Below are 14,888 nucleotides of genomic sequence, written 5' to 3' on the forward strand. Positions count from 1 at the left end.
ATATTATTTTGACATCACTAACAACAATGAATTTTTTAAACTCTTTTTTATAGTTTAAAGATATAGAAACGAAATACAAAGTTTTATGTGCATAAGCTTAGCACAAAAAATTGACCATTTTGGAGGATATGTTTGTAACTTTTTCTAAGTCGGGTTTGGGCTGGGACTCGTGGTCAGGCGTTTACGTGTTATTATCTCTCTCTCTATCCTGATTTCGAAGAAAAAAGAAACCGCCACGAGATCCATTCCCCGCGCGTATATATAATAACCGCACGTCTTGCTGAAGCTCGTGTTCGAAGAGTTCCGACCGAGGACTCCACTTTCCCATCTCATTCCCTCGCCCTCGGTAACTGATTCTGAATTTCCTCTCTAATTAATCTTCACTTCCATATCCTTTGCTTCATCGACTCCTAGATCACTCTTCCCCTTCTTTTCTTCAACTACAATTTCTTCCGCATTACTTATTCATCAGTTTCTTCGTGATCCTCTACTTTCTCCTCTCGATTCGTTCCCGAGCTCTCTTGCGGTCGTTTCTGCATCATGCCGGTGCATCTCACGCCCAATGCAATCTCTGCTATTGTCGCTGGCGACGTTAATTCCAAGCCTCTGGTGCAGGTTCTGGATATCAAGCTGATCGGTAACGCGCAGGAGAGGTACAGCCTCTTGATATCCGATGCTGTTTCTGCTGAGCAGGCTATGCTCGCCACTCAGCTTAATGATGTTGTTAAGACTGGACGAGTCAAGAAAGGATCCGTTATCCAGTTGATCGACTATGTCTGCAGTCCCATCAAGAACCGCAAGTTCGTTCTCTCCCTTGTACTTCTTTAATTACTTTTCGTCATAGCAGTGTGTTAATAAAACCTAGTTATATGTGGCGTTATTCTTCATTGTAATTCGCTAACTGGCCTTCTCGGACAAAGTGATGCATGTTTAGTAAAATTAGGTGTGCGCTTGAAGCTTTAAGATGAACCGTTCTGCGATTCATAGCTGAAACGGAGAAATGGTTATTTTGCTTTGCATTGAAATCTCCTATAGAAAACAGTTTGTATACTTGTTTAGTTGTTTGAAATGATAGGTGTATGTACGAATTACCGTCTAACGTTGATACTATTGTATTAAATTTTTATCATCGTTTGATTGTCAATTGGAAGAAATTATTAAGTAGTTTCGTGTGGACAGATTTCTGTTCTCTCCTATTTTTGTTCAAATCTGTGTATACGAACACATTATGGGAGAAATGTTCTGTTATCCGTTAATATGCTTGTTTGAAATGTTAAATGCGTGCATGAATTACTGCCCTAGGGTTTATTAAATTTCATTCGTTGAATGTTTTCTGTACAATCGGAATGTTAGGTTTGAACACAAGTGGTTTAATCTTGATAGATTTCTGTTTTCTTCTTTTATTCTGGTTAAAGGACGTGTTACGAACACATCATGCTAAAAGAGGTTGTATGAGTTAGTTCATGCATGAATTACCGTCTAAGGTTGACAAACTTTATTAAATTGTAATCATAGATCTATTTGAATTGTTCGGTCTGTACACAAGTGCTTAATCTCTGTTTGTGAACACGTCATGGTGTAAAAGATTCAATCAGTTTACATACCTGTTTGACAGTTTGGTAAACTGATACATTTAATTAAATTTTAGTTGTTGATTAACTGTCTATTTGAATTGTAGGTTTGTACAAAGGTGCCGATAGATTTCTTTCTGCTCCTTTTGTCATCATGAAAAATTTGTGCATATGAACACATCATGGGAAAAGAAGGTCCGATTGTCAGTTTATATGTTTGTTTGAGATAATGAAATGCTAGGTGCATGCATGATTTAATGTTTAAGACTGATTCAGTTTATATTAATCTTAATCTTAACCACTGATTGGTTGTCTAATTGCATCGTTAGGTCTTACACAACTGGTTTTTGGTCTGTACACAAGTGGTTTAGGACCGATTGATTTGTCGTTCTCTGCTTTTATTCTTGTTAAATTATGTGTACAAGAACACATCTCGGGGACAAAAGGGTCCAATTGTTAATTTATATTCTTGGCTGAAATGTTTGGCTCATGCATGAATTACTGCCTATGGTACATTCGGTTTATTGAACTTTAATCATTGATTGAGTGTCCATTTGAGGTGTTATAATTTTACACAAGTGGTTTAGCGCTATAGATTCCTGTTCTCTCTTTTTGTCTTGTTAAAATTTGTGTATCTGAACGCATCATTGAAAAAGGTCTTATATATTGTTTTGAAATGCTTGGTGCATGCATGAATTATTGTCCAAGGTTATAGAATTTCTAACAGTGCTAATTCTCCATTTCCATTGTTTGGTTTGGGTTTGGTCCTAATCTCTCATATTCTTAATAAAATTTGTTTATGTGTACACACCATTACATGAGGAAAAAAGGTCCTATTGTTAACTTTTAGCTGTACAAAAAGTGTTGCTTTGTGGGATATGTCCTCATGTTCATGTTAATTATGGTATCTTACTTCTCCTTCTGTGCTGACCGTAGCTTTGTAAGCTAGACGATTTATAGATTCTTCACAGTAGGATTGATGTTATAACTGGGCAGGACAAATTTTATCCTTTGAGTTAAGTCTACTTCTGACTCTCATTGCTATGACCTAGAGCCAATGGTGATTTCTCTACTATCTGCCTACCTATGCAGGATTATTGTTGTACTCTGCCTGGAAACTATTATATTGGATTGTGAGATAATTGGGAATCCAAAATCATCTGCTCAATCAGAGAATTTTGCACAAAAGGCAACACCATCTGTAAATTTAGAGCAACCTGCCAAGGTTGGTAATGGTCATTTGAGTGCCAGAAATCCAGTTCATAATGTGCAAAGCTTCCAAGCTACAGTTCAACCTCCATATCAGCCACCTCCAAATTATAAAAATCATGGTGCAATCATTAAGAACGAGGCACCAGCTCGTATAATTCCCATAGCTGCATTGAATCCTTATCAGGGACGATGGGCTATAAAGGCAAGAGTTACTGCAAAGGGTGATCTCCGTCGCTATAACAATGCCAAAGGAGATGGAAAAGTTTTCTCTTTTGACCTCCTTGATTCTGATGGAGGAGAGATACGTGTGACCTGTTTTAATGCTGTTGTGGATCGTTTCTACGAGGTCATAGAAGTTGGTAAAGTTTACTTGATTTCTAAAGGTAGCCTGAAACCTGCACGGAAGGATTTCAATCATCTAAAGAATGAATGGGAGGTTTTCTTGGAGGCATCTTCCACTGTGGAACTGTGCCCAGATGAAGATGATACCATACCAAGACAACAGTTTTCTTTTAAACCTATCAGTGAAATCGAGAATGCTGAAACCAACTCTATTCTGGATGTTATTGGGATTGTAACATCTATCAATCCATCAATCCCTGTTTTGAGAAAAAATGGTATGGAAACTCAAAGAAGAGTTGTGTATTTGAAGGATGCGTCTGGCAGGAGTGTTGAGCTAACAATGTGGGGGGATTTTTGCAACAAGGAAGGCCAAAAATTGCAAGAAATAATTTACTCAGGCCTTTCTCCAGTTTTAGCTGTGAAATCCGGGAAGGTGAGTGATTTCACTGGGAAATCCATTGGGACAATTTCTTCTACTCAGCTTTTCATAAATCCCGATCTTCCTGAGGCTCACATCTTGAGGGAGTGGTACGATGGTGGGGGAAAGAATACTACTTCTCTATCTATTTCTAAAGAAATTGTACCAGGATCTGCCAAGAATGATATTCGGAAGACTGTGTCTCAGATTAAAGATGAAGGACTTGGCAGAGCTGACAAGCCAGATTGGATAACAGTGAAAGCAACAATATCGTTTATCAAAACAGATTCTTTCTGCTACACAGCATGCCCGTTAATGATTGGAGATCGACAATGCAACAAGAAGGTGACTAGATCAGGAAACTCGAAGTGGGTGTGTGACAGGTGCAATCAAGAATTTGAGGATTGCGACTACAGGTATCTTCTTCAAGCCCAAATCCAAGACCATACTGGATTGACATGGGTGACGGCCTTCCAGGAAACTGGTGAAGAGATTCTGGGTGTCTCAGCCAAGGAATTGTACATGTTGAAGTATGAAGAGCAGGATGATGTCAAGTTTGGTGAAATCATCAGAAGTAAAATCTTCGATCAATTTCTGTTTAGGCTCAAAATTAAGGAGGAGGTGTATGGCGATGAACAGAGAGTGAAAAATACTGTAGTCAAGGCAGATAGGGTAAACTATTCTTCAGAAAGCAAATATATGTTGGATTTGCTTTCCAAATTTTCGAGGTAACAAATGATTTCTTTCTGATTAGGCGGTCTCATTCTGTCCAGATTTATTTTACTCTTGGAGAACGAAAGGAGATATTTTTTTCCCCCGAAATTCGTAGAATAAAATGTATTTAGGTTAAACTTGTATATCACCATGCATTGAGTGCTTGAGATTGGGATGATAAATAGTGCACAAAATTTGTAGCTTCGGTTCGTCAAATGATGATTAGACTATAACCAGGGAACTGGACATATATTTGAGTGATCAGATACCTTTCAGTATGTTTTTCTAGGTTGAATAAAGACTGCCTTGGAGGACTTTGGGCACATCAAGAAGACAAAGCAAAAGTGATCCAAACCAAATGACTTTTGAGCCAAATAGAAACTTTATATTGAATATATCATAGTTTCTGATGAATTTACAGCAGGAGCCGCATATTGATTATTACACACAAAACACAGAAACTACCACTACAGGAGAATGGAACATCATGAATGGAAATGATAACATAATTGGTGGAATGTGATCCTCCGCAGCTCAGGTCCGCTTGACGGGATCGAAATTGGCGACGCCAATAACTGCACCCAAGATAGCAGTGACGACTACTCCACCGGCGGCAATGCTGAGCAAGAAATTCTTGAGAGAGGGACTAACTCCAGAGCCAGCAGCTTCAGCCACTTCAGGAAGGACCATGGAAGCTGTGAGTGCCGTTGCAGCCAGTCCAGCGACAGCCTTCTCCTTCAAAGAAGCCCGCACTTGGAACTTGGCGCTGGAGCTTGAGGAGCCACTTGGCTTGTTGGAAGGTCTCAAAGGCAATGGTTTGGCAAAGGCTTCGGCCCTCCTCGCTCTCTTCTGTGCCGCATTAGTAATTGGCATAGCCATTGAAATTGCAGAAGTTGAAGCCATTTGATTCTCTCTTGGGCTCTTCTCTGTCAAATTTGATTGAAGCTTTTTCCTTTTACGCAGTTCTCTTCTAATCTGAAATGAGAGAGAGAGAGAGAGATATAGAATATTGGTTTTGTTAAGGTGCGTCTGTTCTTGTTCCTCACTTTATTTTAGAATATAGTGGTGGTGGTGGTGGTGGAAGCTTGACCGGGTGAGAGGTCCATATTTGAGATATCATGTTACCGCTGTTCCACGTGGCAAGTTTTGCACTTGAAACTGACGATAACATTATCTTGTTGCCCCAATTACTTTCCAGGAATTGGTTCGGAGGATGTTGCACCAAATACCAATATCCGTCCTACGTCTATATTATTATATTTTCTCAAATTAACACCAATTACATACGGAAGGAAGAATGGCTTAAATCTTTCTGAGGTTAGCAAATTAGGAATCTGTACGACAATTTTGTTTAACTTCTGCTTATATCCCCCATTTAAAACTGGAATTATGTTGAGCTTAGTTAATTAGGATTTTGCAGAAGTTGAAGACAATTAGGCCGAGTAAAACGAATGTGCTTAAACCCAAGGTCAATCTCTAAGCCCATAAGTAGCCAGGCCCAATCCCAAGCCCATGTAAGGTCAAGAAACTCTATTATGAAGGTTTTAGGAGATTGATCAAAGTTGTGAAATTTTAAAGAATACAACTCTTTTGAAGTTTACAAGAGCTGTGAAACTCTGAAGGCTATTAACTTAGATTCAAAGTTTGTTCAACCGTCTAACTGTCTTGTTTTTCACTACTCATTACATACGACTATGGCATATGATATTGGGGTAATATTAGGGTTTTGGACCGAACACCCCTTGACATAGTTATGGCAATGACATATAAAGTTGGGAGGTCTATAACTCTAACATCTCAATAGAAGATATACTTCAATCAGTTTAGCTATCGGGCTCAAATTAGACTCTCCCTTAAAAGACGTTAATGCAAAATTCTAACAGTTAAATGCATTATTCTTCAAGTGTGACAACTTCCAAAAACCTGAGCTGTTTTGCAATATCTTTTCTTCATCCTTTTATTACTACTATTATTATTAGAAACTTAAATGAGGTGACCAAAAATGCACCCTACACCCAAGACAAAGGGTAAGTTAGCCTGTCTACAGCTTTCCATTACTCATTACATGCAACCCCAAAGGGAATGGCAACGGCATATGATGATATAGGAGCAATTTTAAGCAATAAAATCTTTCTCATTTTCTGAGAATCCTTCTATGTCGGGTGTTGAGAAACACTCTTCACTCTCCACTAACATTTGTCTTCTACAAATTTCACCTTCTGCTTCTCTGTTCTAACTACAATTCTTTTGTACCACACAAAATACTTAACGCTTTATTTCTTCCAATCTTTGCCTGATCTTCTTATTATTTTTACTCATTTAGAATCCTTAATTATAACTGTCTCCCCAAGTTTCTGTCTTCAATGCCTAAACAAGATTTGTTTGCTAATATGCCAAATCATTGTGGATTCTATGATTATTGAAAGCAGTGACAAAGCATTCTTGGTCGAATATGAGCCTTTCCTGCAAAGACAGACAACAAGGAGAGTGGATCACTTTCCCTCATTTCAAACCTATAAAACCAATCAAACTCATACAATGGTTATTCAAAACACACAAAAATCAGCAATTTCTGTCGGAGTTAAAGTCTCAGACCTGAACTTCCTAAGCAGTAGGGTTCCCCATGGCCATTTGAAACCCAGAATTCGTCCTCTTCAAGACACTCCCAATTCTTGCCGAAATGGCTTGACCATGCCATGCTTTTGCGCCTCTTCAAGACACTCCCAATTTTTAAGATCAATAAGATAGGCAGGCAATTTTTATAACATTCAAATAAATAGGTTCGAGGTTTCTAAAACTTGTAAGATTCAGTAGCCAATTACTTGGATTGGACTTTTCCTGCACACCATTTGATCCAGTCCTACAATAATCTAAATAGGGGCGCGACTTCAAAACTATCCTCAGTAGTCATCTTTAGTATAAATGAAGTTCTCGTTTATGGCCATAAATGTATATCTCTATTGCTCAGAAATAACACGTGTTCTCTACACTTCTTGAATTGAGATAAGGAAGAAGCCTGCACATCTTAATCTCTTCCATTGATATTGACACATGAGGAATTTAAGTTTTACACCCACCATACTACGATACATAGGCAATGCCTCTTCAACCAAAATGTAAGGCAACAAAAAAAAAAGTTATTAAAAAATAATAATCTAACATCCACGTATTGTGAAGCCTACACACGACTTGGTTTCGCATGTATATGTATACCCCCAAACATCATAGGGTGCCAACACTAAAAGCACCGGAAAGATCTCTACAAGGGATACTTTTTACTTAGTATGGCAATGATCATAAATTTTGAAAAAGTACCACTTCTTTCAGACTTTAGAAAAGCGCCCAATGCCAACTTTCTTGCACCGTCTCTCTCACAAGTATTGCTCATGTATCCTGGCTCGATTTTCTTCCCACCACAATCTAGCATGCATCTCCCCAAATTTTTCCCGGCTGCAACATTCAAAGAAAGTCAATAGAACAGAAAACAAAATGAACTTGCGATAAGATTTCTGGCTATGAAAATGCACTTGATTAAACAAATCATGTTGCAGTTGCACATATGACGTTATGGTCGGACGTGATTACATTTACAGTATGAACCATACCACAGCCTGACACAATGAACACTGACAGAAAGCCTGTGGGCCACCTGGCCTACCTTCAGTTCAAAATAACGTCAAACATTTAAAAAATAGGTAGACCAACAAGGACATGAATGTAGACTAGCTTGCAGGACCATTGGAGCAATATGAACCCGTAAGACTAAATACACTTCAAGAATATTAACCGAATACTGAAGTTCTAAGCGTTATCCGGGCAAGAGGTAAGAGTATTTTCATGACATTAACATAATTTCACTAAGCTGAAAGAGATACTGATCACCATGACTTATATTTGGCTTGCGAGAGAATATTGATGTTGGAACTCAACTCAACAAAAATATAGTGGGCAACATGAAATACCATCCAATCTTATGAAAGAAATATAAGAAAATCTAGAAGATGCAGGGAAAAATTATCTAACCACCAAGACAATGCTACTTCATTTTTAATGATAGTGATCCTTGGAAACGAACTTGGTTAACAATTATTGGAGTAACGAGGTGCTCATTTGCAGAAACGGAAAACTCCAGAAATTTTATGAAAGCACTGTTCGTTATATACATTGAAGTCACGAGGATTTAGCCTGTTAATACCTGAATCTGACTCTTCTGAGTTCCCTTTTGCCGCCAGGCAAAGCTCTGATTGTAATATAAACACCTGGCTCATCCTGTTCGACCCATTCAGACTCAAGGTCACTAGCATTGCTGATGGATAGTTCTCCTGAACGATCTGCATCCCTTGATGAACTGCTTCTCATGGATGCATCAATGGAAGATGTTTCTGTCTTTGCACCACTGATGCTAGAGAGTTTAGGAGTGGAGGTCAGACCTGAATCTTGGTACTGGCGATACTGCATTGGCTGATATTCAAGTGAATCTGAGGATGAATAGCTCACACCTGCTCCAATGGGGCGGTAGAGATTGCGGGGCAAGCGTTCTGTAGTTAAAGGAGGCGTTACAGGGCTGTTCTCCACAGATTCAATTTTTGAGCTCTGTTGGAGAGGGCGGGTTCATTAATAGGATATAATAAGACAGACAATACACACAAAAAAAAAATGATCCACAATCAAATTATGTTGCACAATAAAATTTTGTGATGAATCAGAAGTACAGGATCCAGTCTGCAAATGTAACACCCATCATCTCATCATTTTTCTATAATTTCAAAATGCTATCGATATACCAAGTGTTGCCAATGAGCAAACAGGCTTACCTCATCCTCAGATCTCGGGGGGGTTGGAAGAGGAAAAGCTTGCCGGTTGAACCTCTGAACATTGTATAGTTCCATAACTCTATCATAGTTCTCGGCCCACCATCTCTGAGCTTGCCATTTATTGAATACGTCTCGACTGATCAAAATGGTTATGAAAACAAAAATCAAACTCTAGATACAAACCAGATGATTACATTTCTGAAGCGTCCCTATTGTTTAACGACAGACACATCTTTTGAGATACTGAGAAGCAATTAGAATACACTAATTGAAAGAAATTGGTATATATCACCGTCATAGAGGTCAGATAATACTATGGGCTATAACTAACTACAAACTTTGTCTTCCTATTTTATTGTACTTCCTTACGTAGTTAACAAGACACGGACAAACAAAAGATAAAACATTTTCAGTAAGCGAGAAATGACTCAAAGCAGCAAGAGACCTAGCAAAGAATAATGCTTGCGTCACGTACAATAACTTTTTTAGTTTTACCTTAGTGCTGCTAATCATGAAAATTGTTAATGGGAAGCCAATTACCTTTTGTCAAAAAGTAAATAATAAAAAAATGAAAAGGAAAAAAGCAAGGTGAAACTTTAATTGCTTTGAATAAAGTAGTTCTCGAGGTGTCAATATTGACTCTGTACCCAAGACCTATCAACACTAGATCCAAACCCGTCGATCTTTATTATGCTAACAGACAAAGATAATATGATAGGATCGTCTAATTGGTATCACGTAGTTTAAAGTCAATACAAAGGGTCCAAATTGTTACAAATGAGGCCAACAGTTTATGCAAAGGCACTCGAATCAATTATTTGGGGTTGAAGAACGAGTCAGGTCGTATGTAGCAGAGACAATTGTAAACAATTAGTTAGTTGGTTGTGTCCCCCGTTGAAAATGAGAGATTTAAATTGGTCGAGATGAAGAGTAACGTCGTTTGTTGCCTAGATGTGGTTCAATTTTGTCTGGCATGTGGGTAAACCAGTGAGTAAAGTAGAGGCTTGGTGGTAAATCTCAATTAGCAGAAGACAAATCCACGAGAATTCAGGGTAGGCGTGAAGAATTCTTGAAAAGAAAGAGAGGAGACTTCCCCGACACGACGACAATACTGGGAATAAAGCTTCCCCACCACAATCAAATTCGACCCCACCCAACAATTGAGTTCTACTTTTGGACTTTTTCTTGATTGCTTTTCATGAGAAGGCGTGATCTTTACTGAGAAAAATCAGACCCCACCTACATAGAAACACAGTTCCAATGGAGATTACTCCAAGGGTATGTTTGAATGTTGCTTTTGAAGGGTTTTCTTTTTCCTTCCTTCTTTTCTTTTGAATACTTTTTTCCTCTTCATTTCCAACCCAAAACACTGAAACCATATATTTAAACTCTAGTGGTGCACCCAGGCAAGGAAATTCCAGAAGGAAGAATAAACCAAAAAGACTGAACAGAAAATGATAGTTTACATTGTACACCACCGCAGCACCTCCCAGGCCCTTTTTTTTTTCTGTTTCTAAATTCTAAATGACCAACTAATTAAAAAAGTCAGAAAAAGATGGCGGAGAGGTGATCCTTAATCACATACGATATATGATTAAAGTCAAACGACAAATCTACACCGTTGATATGATTCTGTATAGAGCGTACCTGAAACGTATCCGTTTCAGATCATTCCCTCCGCGAGGAAGCGAAACGAAAGTGATTAACACGCCGGGTTCCACCTGGGCCACCCACTCCTTTGGTTCGCTCTCCTCAACGTACACAACTGGGTCAACTCGCCGCCCACTCAGTGAATTGGGGGTTCCTTCTCCGCTTGAAATCCCCTTCAGTCTCGCTTCCATTTCCTTCCCCCATGTCCTCGTTTTCGTCGAGCTCAAGCTACCGCTTCGCTTATAAGCCCATTTGAACCGCTCTGAGTCCGCATCCGACTGTGAGCTGCAATTCTTCAGTCGACTCTGCGGTATCGGCCCTGCGCAAGGGTTGCAAGTTCGATACGACCCCGACGCTTTTAACGCCATGTCTCTGAGCTAAAATCAATGGACAACCACCGGGGAATATAAACATTAAATGCCCCCATTCCTGATTCCAGTCACTAGAACAAGAAACTGATAACTAAAAGAGAAGGAATTTGATGTGAAAGTACCTGACCTGTCAGAGATTTGACAGATTGTTGCTTGTTTTCAAGTCCATTGTCGGAGTCTGGTTCTTCAATTTGACTCAAGGAGGCATCTCCGAGTTTCTTAGAACGAGCTATGCATGTCAGCATTTTCACCTCTTACAGTGCAGTACTTCTCCCGAAGCGAAATAAATGCCAAATTGCTGCCACTCACTTTCGAACGCTGATACAAACAAATTTTCTAATAATGAACTTTAAAAGAAATATATGTACATGGAAGTTGATGAAGAACAAAACGATGAGGACTAAGAGTAAAAAGCAGAGAATCTCACTCTTGAATCCTTCTTTTTCTCCTAAACAATTAGGGATAAACTGTTCAGGTTCAGTTTTGAGGGGATGAAAACCAGACGCCACCGATATCCTGATTCAATTCAACCATAGACTAAGCTTGCAGCGATTCCCTGTAAAACCCAGAAATTGACAATCTGGCCATATTTAGTAGTGAAAGGAAAATGGAGAAGAAATTTGTGTGAAAATAGAGAAGAAGAAACCTGAAGAAAGCGTGTGATCGGAGAAGAAATGGCGTATACTCCGGCGGGAAGTGAAAAGAAGCGGAAATGAGTGTAAAACAAATTGTTAGTTGCCGGGCAATTGCAATTATGGCATGTCTTCAATTTTTCTTTTATTTTTTTTCATTTCACCAACCGTAAGATTTCCCTTTGTCCTTTACCTGCTACCGGCTATATACCGGTTGCCGTTGCGCGCTCTTTCTGCTCTTTTGTGATTTCAAGTTTCGGCGTAAACCCAGCAGCCCATTTCATCCCATTTGGGCCTGGCCCATTCATTTATTTGGTATACGACGAAAAAAAAAAGTTTGTTTAGTTGTGGCTGCTGGGATTCGAGCCCAGGTCTCCACGGCCACAACGTGGAATTCTCACCACTAAACTACAGCCACTTTGATACTTCGTATTTCTTTTAATTAAATACAACTTTTGAAATTTCTTTTAGTGTATCAAAGACGTGCATATCTATGTCGATATCAATTGTATTGTGTATAATGTATTATTCTTCTTTTACATTTCATGTTTTTATCGGAATCTCCAAGAATCCCTACAATATGGCTTTACGAGGGAATGAATAATTGATTGTCATATGTTTTGTTACATGGTTGTATGTATGGATAAAATATTACTTTTGGATAGCTACTTTCTTATTTTCTTAACTCTCAAGTAATTTAGCATTATGATTACATGTTTCTTTTGTATAGTCACTTATTTGTTAGCTTAACTTACTCGATACTCGGTAATTGAAAACAAACCAAAATATTTATAAGTGTGTTATTTAAATACTAAACTAAGATTGAGAAATTTTTTTAAAAAAATCAGAAAAATCAACTTTCTCCAATTTCCATGAAAACGACACTAGTTTGTGTCTAACAAAACCCATCAAGTGTTATAGGTAATTTGAAATTACAAACCACTAAAATATTGAAATATTGAAGATCAAGACAGGTGACAAAAGAATTGGATGTGAAGGAAAATGAGACATGATAATGGAGATGAAAAATTGAATATGTTGTTTAAAAGAAAGTAATTAGGAGGAGCACTTTAGGGTATAGAGACGATGAATTGATGGTTGTGCCCAATAATTGCCGCCCAACAAATTCTTAAAGGTATTTGACAACTCTTTTTTTTTTTTTTCCTTTTCTGACAGTAAAGGGTAGCAAAAGGGAGGGAGGAAAGTGGGTAATTTGGTAATTTGACATGAATTTAGGTGGAGGGGAGGAAGAAAATGGTGTCCACTAATGAAATGATTAGCAAAGACAAATGTGAATGCTTAACAAAAGAAACAATAATGTTGTATGTGCAAACAACTCCTTCAAATGGACAAATCCGCATTACATGGCCCCCATTTTTGTGTTCATTCTTTATTTCTTTCTTTATTACTTTCAAAGTTTTTCTATTAGTTTTATGTTTCGTGTTTATTCATATTAAATATGCATCTCTTCTTTTCTTTCAATAATTAATATAATTGGGGTAATGGTATATGAACATGCACATCCAACTTTTAACATATATTTGATTATTCATTTCACATTTTTAAATTATTTGATTTGTCATCTACATACCACAACTATATGTGAATTATGTTCACTTCCTTCACATTTAGAACATGCCTTTATTTAACAAAAAAAAAAAAAAATTACAAACACAAATACAAGTTTAGAAAATAAAACTATATATATTTTACCACCTACCAATATTTAAATCTCAATTAAGGTGACTTTTGATACTTGTTAAAATTTGATAGATTTTTGAACATTTTGGGTGTCATCTTAATCCACCACTAAGGAACATCAATATCAACTCTAAGTCCATGTTCATTTTTCAAAGATACAATTATGCCCTTATCAATATAGAATTCTTGGACTAAAGAGTTGGTCTAAAATAAATAAAAGAAACCATTGAAAAAGCTAGTTTTAATTCCAAAATAAAAATTGAATTTGTGGCTTTAGTGATCACTTATTTTGAAGAAAAAAAAAAAAACTTAAGCGCTACTCTAAATGAGACCATAATTATCTAAGACATAAAGTTTAAATTCTATTTTCATATTAAATTATATAATTGTAGTTCCAACCATTTAAATTTAGAATGCTATGGGTGATCTGGGCCTAATGACATGTGAAATTGAAGACAGCAAGTTTTGGGCCAAAATGAGAGAAGTCCAAAACTAAACATGGCCCAAGAAGGGAAGATGATATGGGCTTGGTCATACCACCGTGCTTGGGCCCCAATCGACCCAGTTAAATCTCTTGCCCCTAAACCAACCCTATGGTTGATTTTGTAAAATTGATTTTTGAACAATTGTTTGTTTTATTCTAAACTTTAACAAATAATTTTTAAATATTTAACATTGATTTTCGATCCTTATATTTGATTTTTAAAACTAGGTCTAATTTCCCACAAATTTATTAAATGATTTGCAACTGTTGAGATCTTAAACAACTTTTGACAATCGTTTTTTCGTTTGTTTAAGCATATTTAAAAACTACTTTCACCACCAAATTTCTTTTATAATGTTTTAAAAACATTACACCAAATGTGTTTGGGTACATTTTTCAGATTTTGGAATTTCATTAATAATCCAGATAAAATGAGATATAGAAAGGAAATAAACTTAAATTTAAAAAATACAAAAGAAAAAAAATGGTCAAAGAGTACAACATTCTTTAGTTTTCAAATTTTTGTTTGATTTTTTAAACATAGGTTAAAAATAGATGAGTAAAAAAGTTTAAATGTAGAGGTATTATTTATAGTCCAAATTTAAAAATAAATAATAGTTATCAAACAATATCTAAATCGTTATTAAACAAATCTAGAGTTTTTAAAATGTTGATATAAAAGGTGTATTTGACACAATAAAAGTTGAAATTATGTCTTTTAACCCATTACAAATGTATGAAGATTATATATAAAAAGAAGTTAGAAGCAATAAAAATTGGTTAACTTAAATGGTAAAAACAAGTGCAGTAGTGAAGTATGAATGCTTAGAGGAAGAGATTAGATATGCATGATTTGATAATGAGGTTGACCGATGAACCAAGTGCCGATGTGAGGGGCACGTGCTACTTATCTCTTCATACATCTTTAAGTCTCCAACCCATACATGTGTTATTTTGATAGTACGGCCCAATAAGCCCT

The 14,888-nt window shown here is 37.1% G+C and overlaps 3 protein-coding genes and 1 non-coding gene across 7 annotated transcripts; 1 reads left to right on the forward strand and 3 right to left on the reverse strand.

The window, feature by feature from the left end:
- Positions 1-173: 173 nt before the first annotated feature.
- Positions 174-5,526, forward strand: LOC101207583 (replication protein A 70 kDa DNA-binding subunit A). The gene is made up of 3 exons (XM_011650287.2): positions 174-800; positions 2,664-4,271; positions 4,547-5,526. Exons 1-3 carry the CDS (start codon positions 541-543, stop codon positions 4,617-4,619), a joined length of 1,941 nt encoding a protein of 646 aa, XP_011648589.2. The 5' UTR covers positions 174-540; the 3' UTR covers positions 4,620-5,526.
- On the reverse strand, positions 4,603-5,476 carry LOC105434533. Its single transcript, XM_011650288.2, has one exon. It carries the CDS (start codon positions 5,158-5,160, stop codon positions 4,792-4,794), a length of 369 nt encoding a protein of 122 aa, XP_011648590.1. The 5' UTR covers positions 5,161-5,476; the 3' UTR covers positions 4,603-4,791.
- Positions 5,527-6,212: 686 nt separating the features above from the next.
- LOC101207829 (protein Brevis radix-like 4) lies at positions 6,213-11,899 on the reverse strand. Of its 4 annotated transcripts, none has more exons than XM_011650289.2 (8): positions 11,739-11,899; positions 11,520-11,648; positions 11,220-11,410; positions 10,719-11,098; positions 9,072-9,207; positions 8,453-8,850; positions 6,853-7,707; positions 6,213-6,720 (listed from the first exon to the last, which is right to left on the reverse strand). In XM_011650289.2, the coding sequence occupies exons 4-7, from the start codon at positions 11,087-11,089 to the stop codon at positions 7,629-7,631; spliced, it is 984 nt and encodes a 327-aa protein (XP_011648591.1). In that variant the 5' UTR covers positions 11,090-11,098; positions 11,220-11,410; positions 11,520-11,648; positions 11,739-11,899; the 3' UTR covers positions 6,213-6,720; positions 6,853-7,628. The 4 variants fall into 4 exon arrangements, with proteins under 4 accessions (XP_011648591.1, XP_004141066.1, XP_031737425.1 ...); XM_004141018.3 differs by having other exon boundaries at positions 11,215-11,410; XM_031881565.1 differs by having other exon boundaries at positions 11,215-11,428.
- A 171-nt stretch (positions 11,900-12,070) lies between these two features.
- TRNAH-GUG lies at positions 12,071-12,142 on the reverse strand. Its single transcript has one exon. It is a non-coding gene; the product is annotated as a tRNA-His (tRNA).
- Positions 12,143-14,888: the final 2,746 nt, after the last annotated feature.

The sequence above is a fragment of the Cucumis sativus genome, chromosome 2 (genome assembly GCF_000004075.3).
Source record: "Cucumis sativus cultivar 9930 chromosome 2, Cucumber_9930_V3, whole genome shotgun sequence".
In the NCBI taxonomy this organism is placed as follows: Eukaryota; Viridiplantae; Streptophyta; class Magnoliopsida; order Cucurbitales; family Cucurbitaceae; genus Cucumis; species Cucumis sativus.